The 15,056-nt window shown below is 34.7% G+C and overlaps 1 protein-coding gene across 4 annotated transcripts in view; it reads left to right on the top strand.

Annotated features, from left to right (window-relative positions):
* Nucleotides 1-15,056, top strand: part of ST7L (suppression of tumorigenicity 7 like) — a 75,730-nt gene that overhangs the window by 18,450 nt on the left and 42,224 nt on the right. For all 4 annotated transcript variants that reach the window (XM_007485149.3, XM_016429088.2, XM_056819213.1 and 1 more), the window contains 3 exons: nucleotides 9,373-9,451; nucleotides 13,252-13,406; nucleotides 14,791-14,888. In XM_007485149.3, coding sequence (XP_007485211.1) covers nucleotides 9,373-9,451; nucleotides 13,252-13,406; nucleotides 14,791-14,888 — 332 coding nt within the window. The remainder of the gene's footprint in view (nucleotides 1-9,372; nucleotides 9,452-13,251; nucleotides 13,407-14,790; nucleotides 14,889-15,056) is intronic.

Raw genomic sequence — 15,056 nt, 5'->3', positions numbered from 1 at the left:
CTTCCTGGCTGTGTGACTCTAGGCAAGTCACTTAACCCCATTTGTCTAGCCCTTACTGCTCTTCTGACTTAGAACTGATACTTGGTATTGATTCAAAGACAGAAGGTAAAGGTTTTTTTTTTTTTAAAGTCAACTAAAAGAGTTTATATTTTAACCTACAGATAAAAAGTAGTCACTGAGTCAGAGGGACATGGTCAGACTTGTGCTTTAGGAATATCAGTCTGGCAGTTGCATGAAGAAAGGATTGGAGAGTAGAATGACTAGATGCAGGAACACTGCTTTTTTAAAATTTAAAATTTAATTTAAAAAAATTTTCCATGGTTACATGATTTCTTATTGTCTCTTTCCTCCTCACTCTAGGAGTTGACAAGCAATTCCACTGGGTTATACTTATATTATCACTCAAAACCTATTCCATAGTATTTATTTTTGTAATATAGTGATCTTTTAATATATTTTATTTGATCATTTCCAAGCATTATTCGTTAAAGACATAGATCATTTTCTTTTCCTCCCCCCCACCCCCCATAGCCGACGTGTAAGTCCACTGGGCATTAGATGTTTTCTTGATTTGAACCCATTGCTTTGTTGATAGTATTTGCATTAGAGTGTTCATTTAAAGTCTATCCTCTGTCATGTCCCCTCAACCTCTGTATTCAGGCAGTTGCTTTTTCTCGGTGTTTCCACTCCCATAGTTTATCCTTTGCTTATGAATGGTGTTTTTTTTCTCCTGGATCCCTGAAAGTTGTTCAGGGACATTACACCGCCCCTAATGGAGAAGTCCATTACGTTCGATTATACCACAGTGTATTAGTCTCTGTGTACAATGTTCTCCTGGTTCTGCTCCTCTCGCTCTGCATCACTTCCTGGAGGTTGTTCCAGTCTCCATGGAACTTCTCCACTTTATTATTCCTTTGAGCACAATAGTATTCCATCACCAACATATACCACAGTTTGTTCAGCCATTCCCCAATTGATGGGCATCCCCTCGTTTTCCAGTTTTGGGCCACCACAAAGAGCGCAGCTATGAATATTTTTGTACAAGTCTTTGTGTCCATTATCTCTTTGGGATACAGACCCAGCAGTGCTATGGCTGGGTCAAAGGGTAGATATTCTTTTGTCGCCCTTTGGGCATAGTTTATAGTGATCTTTTAAAACCAAAACCCTAAGTCATATACTCATATAAACAAATGATAAATCATATGTTTTCTTCTGCATTTCTATTCCCACAGTTCTTTCTCTAGATGTGGATAGCATTTTTTCTCATAAGTGTCTCAGAGTTGCATTGCTATAAGTAACAAAGTCAATTACTTTTGATCATCCCACAGTGTTTCAGTTACTGTGTGCTTTCCTGGTTCTACTTATTTCACTCCACATCAGTTCATGGAGGTCTTTCCAGATCATATAGAAATCAATAGTTCATGTTTCCTTATAGCACAAAAAGCACAGCCATCAATATTTTTATACAAACATTCTTTTCCATTTTTTTTTATCTCTTTGGGATACAAACATAGTAATGGTGTTGCTGGATCAAAGGGCATGCAAGGGACACTGCTATTGAGAAGGCTACTACACTAGTTTAGGTGAAAGATGATAAGGATCAGGACTGTGGTAATATATAAATAGAAAAAAGGGGATAAATTCAAGTAATAGTGTGGAAATAGAATTGACAAGATTTGGCAATTGATATAGGAAGGGAAGAATTTCAAAATTTAATTCCAACATTCATCTCATTTTTGTCATGGATCTTCGATCTCTTCCTCCTTTCCATAGATTTCTTCCTACTTGACTATAGGGGTTTTTTTTTTTTAATGTTTCTATTATATTCAGTGGCCTTCTTATCTTACTCTTTCCCCCTTTTTAGTAAAACTTCTTTAACATCCATATCTGATTTCATAGCAAAAGATATATAGTCCAGGGATTCTTGTTGAACTGTATTAATTTCCTATGTTTCCAGTTCCTTTTCAGAAGGAATCAAGGGACTATGCCTTAGGGCTTCTACTTCTTATGCTTTTCTTAATTTTTGTATATATCAAAACTCAAGTCTCAAACACCGAACTTAGATCTTCCTAATACCTAAACATAGTTAATTTCCTACATTTTAAAACTTGGCATATATTTACCCCTACCTTCTATTTTTACACATTTGCCATTCATTCCAGTGATAGCAGGGAAGATATTAGTAAAAACTACAAGATGTTCTTTAGTGAGTGTGGAGGGTGAATCTTTCAGTGACCTTTATGGAATGTATAATGTTTGTATTTCTCTTACTGTTAAATGTCTGTCATTTATGCTCAAAGTACAATCTGGCCATTTTCCTAGAAGGTAAGGTGAAGAGGCTTGATAATTGCATTCCAAAAAAGCAGCTACCTACTACCCAAGGAAAGAACATGAGTTCAAAGGAAGTGTCAGGTTTAGAGATCATTCGATAAGAGTTGAGGAAAGAACTGACAAATTGTAGTAGTTAATAACTCCTTGCTGAGGGGAACTGTTGTAACTCTTTAATATTTTTTCCCCCTCTAACTTTTTGTGTTTTTTTTATCTCAGGCAGCTCTTTGTTGAACTGATAACAGTAATAGAGGAGTATGGTATTTTCCCAGATTTTATTCAAGATTTTACAGAAAACTTCCCCAAAATTATAAATCCTGACAACAACTACTCACTTATGTTGAATCACAGACACAAATCATACTGCCAGAAAGAGCCAAGAAAGTATTCCTAGAGATGAAATAGTTTTGGGCAAGAAACTAAATTAGACAATGTAATGTTTTCCTGCTACCTAGTTAAGGCAAAGAATTCAAAATAGAGAAGCAATTGGTAAAGTGAATGGCTGGTTAAGAAGATAGCATATGCTCCAGCTAGGTGGTTCAGTGGATAGAGAGCCAGGCCTGGATATGGGAGGTTCTGGGTTCAAATATGATCTCTGACACTTCTTAGTATGTGACCCTGGGCAAGCCATTTAACTCTGTTTGCTTAACGGTTACTGATCTTCTGCCTTAGAACTTATCAATTCTAAGACAGAAGGTAAGCATTTATAAAACAAAAAAGATAACATTTGAGAACAGGATTTTGAGTTTTGGACTATGGCTTAAAATTAAAAAAAAAGATAGTCTCCTAGTTAGGAATGGAGTACAGGCATACCTTGTTTTATTGTGCTTCACTTTATTGCAATGTTGCATTTTTTATAAAATGTAAGGTTTATGGTAGCAACCTTGTATCCAGCAGTCTTTTGGTGCCATTTTTCCAACAGCATGTGTGTTCTGATGCTTCACCAGCCTGTCATTCCCCATCTCTCTTCCTTTCTTCAGGCCTCTTATTCCCTGAGATATAGAAATATTGAAATTAGGTCAATTAATAACCCTACAATGACCTTGTAAGTATTCAAGTGAAAGGAAGAGCCAATTGATGCCTCAGACCTCATTTTCTTATTTTAAGAAATTGCCATAGCCATCCCAATTTTCAGCAACCACCACTCTGATCCAGACACAGCCATCAACATGGAAGTTAAGACCCTCTACCAGCAAAAAGATTATAACTCACTGAAGGCTCAGATGATAGCATTTTTTAGCACTAAAGCATTTTTTAAAATTAAGGTATATACATTTTTTAGACATAATATTGTTACACACTTAATAGACAATAGCATAATATAAACATAACTTTTATTTGCACTGGGAAACCAAAACATTCATGTTATTCTCTTTATTGTGGTACTCACTTTATTGCTGTGGCCTGGAACTAAACCTGCAGTTTCTCTGGTATGTGATTGTATATTTAGTAAGGCCTTACCAAGAGAGCTAGGTGACAGAATGGATATAGAGCCTACCCAGGGCCCAGGAAAGACCTAAGTTCAAATCCAGCTTCAGAGCCTTACTAGCAGTAGGATCCTAAGCAAGTCACTCAACTGCTATCTGTTTCAGTTTCTTTCTCCATAAAATGAGCATAATAATAGCACCTACCTCCTAGGGATGTTATTTGAAGGAAATATTTGCAAAGTGCTTTGCAAATCTTAAGGTGTTGTATAAATGATAGTTTTATTTTAAGAATCTGTTTGTATGGAGTCTTGAAAATGTAAACAAAAGGTCTTTAAATTGAAGAAAAGCAAGGAGAGAAAAAAACTGCCTGTGTAGATCATTGAGTTAGTTACTGTAGAGAGAAGCTACAGTGGAGGAAGAATAATAATAGAGATACCCAAAAGTACACAGGAGACAAGATCAACACAAGGAAAAACAAGCAGTCTTCTTGTCAGAATAATTTATTAGACTACCTGCCTAGAAAGAGGAGACAGATGAGTCTGGGAAACAGATCACAAGTCTGGCAGAGAAGAAAATAGTAGTGATGGTAGACTTCAGTTATTTAGACATCTGCTAGAGTTTTTTCTCTGCCAAAAGCAGAGTAAAAGTTAATAATTTTTTGACTTAATGATAATTTCATCCTTCCAAAGATGGAGGAACCAACAAGGGGAAATTCTGTTCTGGATCTGATTCACACCAACAAAGAAAACTGGTTGCTAGGTGGAGTGGAAATAATGGGAACTTTGGGAGGACCACTACACTAGAATTTGTAATAAAGAAGGATAGGAAAATTGGGCATAGTTTAATATATAGCTTAGATTCTAGGAGAGCATATTCCAGTGGGTAAAGAGAAAGAATAGGTAGGGTCCAATAGACTAAAATTTTAAAAGGGAAGGCAGCCCAAGGAGGAGTGGAAATTCTTTAAGTATGAAATTCTGAAGAAATTAAGAAAAATAATTCCACTGAGGAAAAATTAAAGTGGTCTAACGAGATCATTATGTGTTCACATGAAACTCACCAGCCAACTTGGATTTTTAAAAGACATGCACAGAAAATAAAGGCAAGGATGAATAATAGAAGATGGATACAAAGGGCATGGTGTCTTCCTCTAAGAACAGTGTTAGAGTGAAGCATAGCAAAAAACAGTTTAGTTAGCAATGCTAGGGCCAAGAAAAGGTCCAAAGAGGAGACAGAACCTCTATTTAGGAGGCAGGACAGTGACATCAGATGTGAGAGAGAAGGTTGGACTTCCCAATTCTTATTTTGTTTGCTTTCTCTATCAGAAGGAATAATTTTTTTACTGGAAAGGATAGAAGAGAAATGTCAAATTAGGGAGTTGATACCCAGCAGAAACAAGAAGCTTGAGAACATAGATCTGCCCTGGATGAGTTCAGGTCACTTGGCTCAGGTGAATCATGTCCTAAAGGCAGTGAAGAACTGGCAGATGTGATTGCTGGGCCCTTTTCAGTGATCTTTGAAAGACTGTCCAGAAATAAAGTGATCTTGTAGGATTGGGAAAGGAAAACAGCCGGTTTTTGGTTTTGTTTTAAGAGAAGAGAATGGAGTTTCCAAAATAAAAGCCAGAGAGCTCCAATTCTAAGCAAAATTCAAGAACAAATTATCATAGACATGGTTAGTGAACATCTAATAAGGAAATCAGCGCTCATAAGAGCCAGAATAATTTTATCAAGAACAGGTTATTTTAGACTAACTTTGTTTCCCTTTTTTAAAGAATTTTTAAACTGATCAAGAGAATCCTGGGAATGTAATTTATTTAGATTTTACCAAAGCATTTGATTAACTTATGCTATTCTTGAGAAAAAACCCATATTGGAATTTACCCACTGAAATATGCTGAATCAAGCTCATTTTCCTGTTCTAAAATTTCAGGCTTATTGTCAGCCAATCAGGAACTTTTCTTAATTGCTTAGTAATTTTTGGTGCTCCTTTCATATTACTGTGTTTTAATAGCCTCTGTCTTTCTAAGGAATTGTTTGCACCTCAAAAAGATGGTTAAATTGAATATTAAAAGCCTAATTTTTTTCCCACACACTTTTGATGTTCAAAGACCTTAAAAACGACAACTAACCAATCTACCCCAAAACATTTGCCATCCTGCTAACCAAACTTTTAAGAACAAAAGACTACTAGAAATGTAGTAATTTAATGTTTGTTGATTTCCCTTAAGTGGTGTGTCTTATTATTGTTGGCAGTTCCCTTCACCAGTGCAGTTTGTAATCCATCTGTGCCTTTTCAACTATATTTCTTGTCTGTATCTTTCCATAAATCTTCTAATGTATTATCTGACTAGTGCACCTGAGGCCCTCATCTAGGTCATTTAGTATTTATATGGATTCTAATGCAACATTCCAACAGTCTTGTTATTCATCTTTCTTACCACATTACAAGTTCATCTCCTTTTCTCACTGCGTATGTTCTTGATGATGTTTGACATATGATCAAGATGGATGTGAATTTTTTTCTTTGTAAAATTACAAATTCTTGCCTTCCTCCCCTTAACACCTTCTCCCCCTCTCCCCTCCAGCTATTGCCCTGGTTTTGAAGAACAGTTTAGAATTCATTTGGTAGATCATTTGGAAAGCTATGAATAACTGCTTGTTTTTTTTTTTTTTTAAGTATTTAGGGACTTGACTGTATCAAATTCTTCCCATACCCAAGTTTATCTTTTCAATTAAATTGCTGTTCAAGTCACATAATTTCTGTCTTTCCCCTCATTCCCTTATGGGAAGGGAAAGAATATATCACTAAATGTATGAAACATATTTGTAACGATTTTGGAAAGCACACATATGACGTCTTTTTAGATTATTTTTGTTCGCTACATCTGTTTGCTACAATACATAACTCACAATTGTTTTCCATAGTAGTGTTCTAAAATATAATTTCCCCTCAACTCTATTATTTGTGAATTGTGTGAATATCTTTTAATAATACTCATTTTGGAATCTGTCAGTATTTTGACTGTTCATTCACGTTTAATAAAGTGTGGAAGGCAAGGGACAGGTAGGTAGTGTAGTGGACAAAGTCAGTACTCTAAGCTTGGAGTCAGGAAGACCTGAGTTCAAATCCAGATTTAGCTCCTCACTAGCTGTGTGACCTTGAGAAAGTCATTTAACCCAGTTTGCCTGAAGGAAAAAGAAAAGAAAAAAGAGGCATCTAGCTAGCTCAGAGATTTGAGAGCCAGGTCCAGGGACAGGAGGTCCTGGATTCAAATTTAACTTCAGCAACTTCCTAGCTTTGTGACCCTGGGCAAATCACTAAACCCCCACTGCCTAGTCCTTACTGTTCTTCTGCTTTGGAACCAATACATAGTATTGATTCTAAGATTGAAAAAAAAAATATGAAAGGCAAACGAACCTCCATAATATGATTTTAGATATTCTAATTGTTTTAATTTTTACAGTTTGATCTGGAAGTACTGTAATATATAAAGGAGAGACCTATAATAGTGTAATATAACTAAATTAGGGTGGAGGATATTATCTATAATTACCTAGTATTATCTATATTGTACCTAGTATTATCTATATTAAGTACTTCCTTCTTGGGTAGTATTTCAATATTTCAACAGAATTGCTATCTTTTACCTAGTCATTGTTAGATAGGTGGTGACTTCCATCAATTTGTCCAGCTCAGGAAGCATTAGCTGTCATCTAGTTGGTGACATGTTTGATATGAGGAATGTATTTTTGTTGCCCAAGTAGAGTATATTGTCTCCTCTTCTAAGCCAAGACTAATATTTTGTTTCCAAAGGAAAATTCAAATATTTTCCACATTATTCTTACTGGACAGTTGCAGGTTTTGTTCCAAAAGAAATATATATAGATTCTCTAGGTTTCTTATCAAACCTGAAATAAGCCAGATAGTTCTAGGGATATCATTTTAAGTTATTGTTTAGAAACTTTTGGTGTGAAGTCTTTATTTTAATCCAATAAATGGTAGTAGCAAAAGGACAGTTCTCTTCTTTTGGTTGAAAGATTTTTTTTGTTAAAAATTAAAGGAAACTACTGACAATTTCTAGAAATGTACAGTGTACAAAATTGATTTTCTTGTCTTTTACAGCAAAAGCAAACTAAAATACGCCTCCTGGATTAAGGCATAGCTTAAATGAAGACTTTTTTTTTTTTAACATTTCAGGTTTCATATGTTTTTGGTAGCTTCTTGTAATCTTTCAGAATGTTAAGAATTGAAGTGGTATATTTCAAATTGATTATAATGTAATAGGTGGCTTGAACTCCATGGATTGTCTTAATACATGACTTTCTATGTATTTGTATGTATTTATATTTTATAGAGGCTTGGTAAACTTAATATTTCACAATAGTGCTTTAAGGGTTAAAATTATTCACGTGTGAGGAAGAAAATATACTTTGTTATGCTTCAGGCTTTCACATTGGAAATTTACATTGGAAATTTAATTCATATAAATGGAAATTTATCTCAGGTAATTGGATTATTATGAGGCATTAAACCCAATTCCATTCGGGTGAGTTTTAAGAATATGCAATTTTACAATATTTGCCTCCATTTTTAGTTATATAGAGTTGCCTAGAGCAATAAGAGATTAAAATATTTGTTTAAGTTCACAGAGTTTCTTTTTTGTTCAATTATATGTAGAAACAATTTTTGATAAATTGTTTTCTGACATTTTGTGATTCAGATTCTCCCCCTCTCTGAGACAGTAAGTTGTCTGATATAGGTCATGTCAGTACTTTCATGCAATACATATTTCCATATTGTTTATGCTATAACATGACACATATCACACATACAATAAACAACCCATGAAGGAAATAAAGTGAAAATTAGAATGTTTTGATCTGTAATCAGACTCCCACAGTTCCTTCTTTGACAGTGGATAGCATTTTTCATCATGGTTCCCCTATGGAGACCTTGGGAATTAGCCTTGCTTGGCTATTAGTCCTTCACAGTTGATCATTATATAATATTTCTTTTACTGTATACACTGTTCTCCTGGTTCTGCTCACTTCACTTTGCATCAGTTCATTTAAGTCTTCCCAGGTTTTTCTGAAACAATCGTATTTGTCTTTCTTATGGCACAATAGTGTTCCATTACAAGCATATACCACAACTTGTTCAGCTATTCCTCAAGTGATAGACATCCCCCTCAGTTTGCCATTATAAAAAGAACTACCAAAAAATATTTTTGTACCTGTAGATCCTTTTCCCTTATTACTGATCTCTTTGGGATACAGACCTGATAGTGATATCGTTGGGCCATAGTTTTATGACCCTTTGAGCCTGTTCTGTGTTGCTCTCCAGAACGGTTGTATCAGTTCACAATTCTATCAACAGTATAATAGTTTTCCAATTTTCCCACATCCTCTCCAACATTTATCATTTTCCTTTCTGGTCATGTTGGCCAGTTTGATAGGTGTGAGGTAGAATCTCAGAGCTGTTTGATTTGCATTTCTCTAATAAGTAGTGATTTGAAGCATTTTTTCATTTGACTAAAGCTCTCCATAGCTTTTGTACATTTTGTATAAGAGAATTTATACTTTAAATTTCGCTTTTTGAAAAAAAATTTTTTTTTTAGTTATGCAGAAGGCTTGGCGAGAGAGAAATCCTCCAGCTCGTATCAAAGCAGCTTATCAAGCTTTAGAACTGAACAATGAGTAAGTTTGAAATATGTGAAAAATAAGTTTGTTTCAAAGGAATACCAAGACAACTGATTTATATCTTGTTTACATTCATTATTTATTTTTCTTGAAGAAACTTGGAATAGTTTTAGAGTTTTTCTCCAAAAATATGCATACCATCAATACAACACAATTTCTTTTTACAACTGGGCTGTGTTTTTAGAAGTGTAGCCTTTGTTTCTTTTGGATAGATGTTGAAAACAGTAACAGTACTTAAAAAAATTTGAGATTGCTAATACATTTGACAGTAATTAATGCTTATTGCATAGTTTCTAGGTCAGTGTGAAAGAACAGAAGCATGTACCCTCTGAAAGATTTTTTTCTATACTGATAGGTTTTTGAACTAAGTTCCCCCATTATTTTGTTCCTTAAAATAATTTCATTTTATTAATAAGCATTTATTAAACACGTAAGTACTCTGAACCAAAATGGTATTTAAGGTATAAGGGGTAGAAATGTGAGGGGCTTTTATAAAAGGTTGGACTGGATTATTTAAGAATAGGGTCACCAAGAATTTAATTAATTTCAAAGAGATTTATTTTAACAATTTATTTCCAAAACATAGAAAGAGTGGAAGTAAGAAAATCAGAATGAGGATAGGGTAAGATCTAGCCTAAGCACTAAGTATTTTGTGCTGGCCTTGGGCTCAACTCAGGCAAGGCTAATTAGTCCCTAGCCAGAGGGGCCTCAGCCTTGAAACGAGGACCTGGGGATACAGGGAGCCTTTCTCAAGAGGGTAGGTCTCTCCTGAGACTAGTCCCTTCAGAAAATCAAGGAAAGGAGTCAGCCTTTTTCACCCACCCCACGTGGTAGTTTGAGGAAAGTAGAAGCAGTCTGAGATCCTCAGTCAGAGCTCCTCCAAAGTCAAGTCGAAGATGAAAAGGCTGAAGGGTCCTCCTCACAGGAAGAGCTTGGCATTTTTAAAGACCATTTCTTTTCGTCACTTCCTATGATTTTCATTTTATATGTACCAATTACAGCTAAAGCTTTGCTTAGGACTCTCCAGTGGGGAAGTCAAATGATTCTAATTTGTCACCCAATGTCACACATGTGGGTCACAGACCTCCCCCATTTAAGTGTAAGTGGGGTGTTTATACTTTTGGTGATTAAATCTAAAAATGGGCAGGGGAGAGTTAATTTAATCTTCACAAAGGAGCAAAAAGTAAATTTGAAGTAAAAGATAGTCCCTGCTCTTAAGAATATTACAGTTGAATTTGAAATGAGATATGTTTTTACAAATTATCTTAATATTAAAAACATCATATTAATAAGTATAAAATATAAATGTATAAATGTCAGGGAATGCCTAATAAAAAGGAATCAGAGTTGATTTGTCAGAGGATATATATCCTGGTGGGGGTAAATTTGAGGTTTCAATTTTTAAGGAGTTAATGCTCCTCAGTGGGTGAGCGATGTTTAAAACAGTATATCTTATTAAAAATATAATTTTAGTACTCCTTTCTGTCTGATTTACATGTATGTCAAAACTCACCAAGTTTATGTATAAGTTCTCTTTTTAAAGTTTTTTTTTTCCTGTTGGTTAGTAGAATCATTAAATATTTCACTTTTATTGAGAGCTCTTACTAGTGTAATATGGAGACTATTTACATAATGTAATTTGTGGTGTCTTGTATGGCCCTAAATTGATTCCCTGACCTAGTGTCATCTTCCCTGTTTACCTAATCAGATATTTCCATTAATTCCATCATTCTTTTGGGTTAAAGAAACAAGGCAGGAACATTGTCTTTATAAGGGTATTGTAAAGACGAACACAGTACCTGGAGGGAACAAGAAGACCTCTAGCTTTTTAAAACACCTTATCAACAAGATTGAGTGTGTCAAATTATGTAGTAGTGCCATTGGGAAATTTAGGGAACCTAACCCCAAAGGAAGAGGAGACATGGGACAGGTAAGTTTCATCAAAGAGGAATTCTAAGATTTATGTTAGGTGTAGGTGACTGGGAATACCAGTATACAGGACAAAGAGAAGATAGATGTATTTTGGATACCATTTGTAAGGCCCTAGACAAAAAGGAAATGGCATGAGAGAAGGCAGATTCAGAGTTAGGGAAGCCCTAGCAATTGGATTGGAGGGCTATTGGGAACATGGTAGTGCTTATCAGGCACAATTATTTTCTTATTTGCCTCACTTTATTTCTCCCTGACCGTGTATATGTTATAATGATGGGGAGTTGTAGTCACTTTTTTTTTAAATTTTAATTAAAAAAAATATTTTTCATGTTTTCATGATACATTTTTTCCCCTCTCTTTTTCCCTCCCCATTCCTGGAGTCATCAAGCAATTCCACTGGGTTATATAAATGTTATCACTTGATATGTATTTCCATAATATTTATTTTTGCAACAGAGCAATCTTGTAGTCACTTTGGAAAAATTTACTAGGACATTAAACAGAAGGTTTTTTTAAAGAGAAATTTATACAAATATCATTTTTGAAAATTTTTATTTATCGGAATTTAAGAATTTTTAAAATTAAATTTAAAATTAGAGAAATTAAGATAGGTGTTGTAATATATACAGAATAAAAACAGGCATAGTTATGACATAATTAATTTATTATCTTACCTCTTCTTTACATAATACATATTATATAATATAAAATAATTTACATAATAATACTATACAATTTTATCTCACATTTTACATTCCTCTCTCTCACTGTTCTCTGTCACCTCAAGAAAAAAATGGAAGATGATAGTTTAGAGAAAGAAACAATACGAGAAAAGATAAATAATGGGAAAGAAAAAATCAGAGTAAATGAATGACAAAGAATTTTGAGCTCTTATGTGCCATTCACTGTGAATATAGATACAAACATGCAAGACAGTCCCTGCTTTCAAAGAACTTATATCATAATGGAGAAAGATAGCATATCACTGAACTAAAAACTGGGGTGTAAGCATAGGCATGTAGCAACATAGCCTGGAAATGCCATGGAATTGATGAAGAGTTCTGATTCTGAGCAAAATGCTACAAAATCTTTCCTAAAAGCAGATGTGCAGTGGATAGAGTATTGTACTTACAGGACAATGACTTAATCTCTTGAAGACTTAGTTTTATCATCTGTTAAATGGAAATAATAACATGTACCTTTCTGGGTTGTTAGGATCAAATGAGATAACTTATGTAAAGTACTTTCTAGATTTAAAAACTATATAAATGCCAGCTATCAGAACCCAGGGACCCAGTGGTGGAATGTAGGTTGTTTTGGTGTGGGAAAGGAAGGAATAAGCATTTATGTAGCAGTTACTGAGTGCTGAGCACTGTACTTGAACAACAACCCAGAAAGGTAGATGCTATTATTTTATGCTTTTTAAAGTTAAAGAAACAGAGGCAGTCAGAGGTTAAGGGACTTGTCTGGGATTATCCAGCTGGTGTTTGAGACCAGAATTGAGTTCAAGGTCTTCCTGACTCTAGGCCCAGTGCTCTGTGAACTATGGTGCCCCCAGCTGCCCTTGGAGCACAGAGTCCAGAGGCCATTGAGGAAGATGGCTGGACTGGGAAGCCAGAGAAGGACAGTGGAGAGAGGGAGAGGGGGCCAAGAGGAAAGGAGAAGAGATGGAAGGAAAACAGGGCTTGGGATGTTTGTGCTGTGGTTACTTCTGTGTGATAGGCCACGAGTGAATTAAAATCCTAACCAGCTCCATTTAAAGCTCAACAGATCGGGCAGGAGGGGGGTCAACATAAGGACATGAGGGGCCAGGAGGGGGGTGTGGAAGATTGACTGTGCCCTTCATCATTTTGCTTTCATTGCAGTTGTGCTACTGCCTATGTTCTATTGGCCGAGGAGGAGGCAACGACAATTGTAGATGCTGAGAAGTTATTTAAACAGGCCCTCAAAGCTGGGGAGACAATTTACAGGAAGTCCCAGCAGCACCAGCACCAGAGCCCTCAGCATGAAGCCCAGCTTAGTAAGCACATCTAAACTGAGTTGAGCATATCTTTCCAAATATTCTTTTTTTTTTTTAAAGGTAAATGCTTATAGGTTAGCTCATTTTCATAGGAAGTGACTAATAAACTACTTAATGTAATCCAGGTTATTTGTGAACTAAAAAAAGAGAAAATGTGTTGAATAAAAGAAAACACTACAGTTTTACTGTGATTATGTGGAAAAAAGATACAATGCCAATTTTTATAATAGTTACTGTCAAAACAAATATAATACATGTCGAGGAAATTGGGAAGACCATTGAAGAAATTCACCTTGGAGTAGTTTGTTGTTCTTAAAAGGAAAGTGCTGTATCAGTATTTTAGAGTTTTTCTTGTTGCTATTGAGATGTTGCGTTTTCCTCTGGCATCCCCTAAAACAAATGCTGTTCTAGCTCTGTATGTCTGCAGTTAAGACCAGGGGACTACAATGAGATATGGATGAATTAATTTTATTAAATTCTTAGCACAATACTTACTCTCATACCTTGTACTGATTGTTTCTGAAATCCTCCATGAAATGCTTGAGGTAGGCCTTTATGAACAACAAAACTGAGACAACTCTTTTTTTCCCACAGGGAGACATTTTTACCAAAGATATTAGAAGCAATAACACTGCTGCTGCCTTCTCTTTGTGGCCAAAGAGCTTCAGTTTCATGATTTTGGCAGTTAGTGGACAATAAATTGAAATGTTTATATATTGCATTATCTGCTAGCAGTTAAATTCTAAATCTTTTTGTTTGTGGAAATTCACGTTTGGATAATGTCCCCTCTCTAGGCTAAATATTGATGTATACAGCATGTTTCATTAATGCATGTTGTTATAACACACAAATGTGGGAATTTATAATTTTGCAGGCTGGAACTAATGAAATTGCATCTGTTAAAAAGTATCATGTTATTTATCCCTATAAAATCTCAAATATGAATATGAGATAGTTAAAGAAACATTTTAAAAACGTTTTCTAGAAGTAGTTTGAGATTTTTAGTCATTGACAGCCTTTTTCTTTTTAAGTTTAATTGTCCATGAAAATTTTATTTTGGAATCTCTTAGCTAGCCAGTCAAAACAACAGTGAAGATTATAATAATATTGTTAAGCAGAAATATAAAATAATGAGTTAATGGCGCTTTGCTCAATTAACGTATGCTTTTTTTTCTGAGAGTCTTAAACATGAACTTGTGACATGCACATGTACTATAGACTTTGCATTATGTTATTGTTTAGCCAATTATTAGTAGGGACAAATTATACACTTATTCCAGTTATGTCTTCAGTGTAAGTAAATAAATGTAATGGATAACATAAAATAAAACTTCAGATTACACTGTTAGCCAATGGTTGTGTTATTCTTTTCTTTTTCATTTAGGAAGAGACACCAATGTATTAGTTTATATTAAACGAAGACTAGCCATGTGTGCAAGAAAATTAGGAAGAATAAGAGAAGCAGTAAAAATAATGAGAGATGTGAGTAATGTTGATGATCATATTGATATTTGTCTTTTACTAATTAAAAGTGTTTTTAACATAAATTTTAGTTAAATAACTGTTTTTAATTGACTCAATAACAAAATGTATATTGAATATACATTTATTTAGCAAATTGTAGGGTATCTTTTCTTCCACAAATTCAAT

Source organism: Monodelphis domestica, chromosome 2 (genome assembly GCF_027887165.1).
Source record: "Monodelphis domestica isolate mMonDom1 chromosome 2, mMonDom1.pri, whole genome shotgun sequence".
NCBI lineage: Eukaryota > Metazoa > Chordata > Mammalia > Didelphimorphia > Didelphidae > Monodelphis > Monodelphis domestica.
Note: the sequence above shows the minus strand (reverse complement) of the source record. Positions and strands in the feature narration are given on the sequence as shown.